Raw genomic sequence first — 1,294 nt, forward strand, 5'->3', positions numbered from 1 at the left:
AGAGCGAGAGAGAGATCATTCTGAGACCTGTGAAGTGTCTTGGCTCACAGGAAGCATGTGAAAGACTCTCTGTAACACGCTTGACATTTACACCTCTACAATGAATGTGTGTGTGGTGTGTGTGTGTGTGTGTGTGTGTGTGTGTGTGTGTGTGTGTGTGTGTGTGTGTGTGTGTGTGTGTGTGTGTGTGTGTGTGTGTGTGTGTGTGGTGTGGTGTGTGTGTGTGTGGTTTTTGGTTGTGTGTGTTTGTGGTGTGTGTGTGTGTGTGTGTGTGTGTGTGTGTGTGTGTGTGTGTGTGTGTGTGTGTGTGTGTGGCGTGGGAGGAGTGTTAAAAGCTCCCCAGTGACACGAACACCATCGATATTACCATAGTTCACACGCCAGTCAAACAACCACGGCCAGATATCTCCAGTGTTAGCCATGTCGTATGTTACCTACTCTCAATCTGGATAATTCATTAGCTAATAAATGATATTCCCACAGCGCTTCTGTTGATACAGTATGTCTCTGCATGCGTGTGGGGCAGCCAAATTGTTCAACCCGCCACAAAGACTCACACCAGTAGAAGATAGACAGGTGATATAGCTCTCTCTCTCTGCTTTCCTCTGTCCCTCCCTCCCTCTAGGTTCTATCCGTAAGAACTCAACAGTGAACAGCAGAGCTAGCGGTCTCAGTGCTAACCACCGGATAAAAGACCGAGACTACAATGGGTGGATGGACTTCGGCCGCCGCAGTGCAGAAGAGTACGAGTACTCCTTGTAAAAAAAGTAGTCACTCTCTACGAGAAAACAACAAACTCAGTCACTGTCCCGCGATAAGAGTATATTTATTCTGTATTTGTTTGTAAACACTACATGATGCAATATATACATATGCCAAATTTTTCAGGAAATGTTTAAAGTTCTGGTTTTCTTTCCTGGTGTTCTGTCTGTTTATGGTTTTGGAGGGAATTGAATGGAATGAAAAAAGGTCAGGTGTTAATGGAAAAATATATATGATGTCATGAGATTAACTTGGATCAATAAAAGTTAAGAATGAACAGTATCTCAACAAATGACTTCCCAAAGACACATGCTCACACCCACGTAAGCATGCACAGATAACAACTCACACAAATAACATAATACCCTCATGGTATCACCTTAAGACGTTAAACTAGAAATATAAATAGTACGCAGTGGCTCATTATAATACATAAAGCTGGTAGAACACAGAGCTCACTTCTCTAGGACCCCAGTCCTGCTGCTTTTCAGTTCTCTCAATTAACCAATGAATATAATTTACTGATTTATAA

At 42.6% G+C, this 1,294-nt stretch overlaps 1 protein-coding gene across 1 annotated transcript in view; it reads left to right on the forward strand.

The window, feature by feature from the left end:
* Positions 1 to 1,039, forward strand: part of cckb (cholecystokinin b) — a 6,905-nt gene extending 5,866 nt beyond the window's left edge. Inside the window, exon 4 of the mRNA XM_023975794.2 lies at positions 626 to 1,039. Coding sequence (XP_023831562.1) covers positions 626 to 762 — 137 coding nt within the window. The 3' untranslated portion in view covers positions 763 to 1,039. The remainder of the gene's footprint in view (positions 1 to 625) is intronic.
* The last annotated feature ends 255 nt before the right edge of the window (positions 1,040 to 1,294 follow it).

Source organism: Salvelinus sp. IW2-2015, linkage group LG31, assembly GCF_002910315.2.
Source record: "Salvelinus sp. IW2-2015 linkage group LG31, ASM291031v2, whole genome shotgun sequence".
NCBI lineage: Eukaryota > Metazoa > Chordata > Actinopteri > Salmoniformes > Salmonidae > Salvelinus > Salvelinus sp. IW2-2015.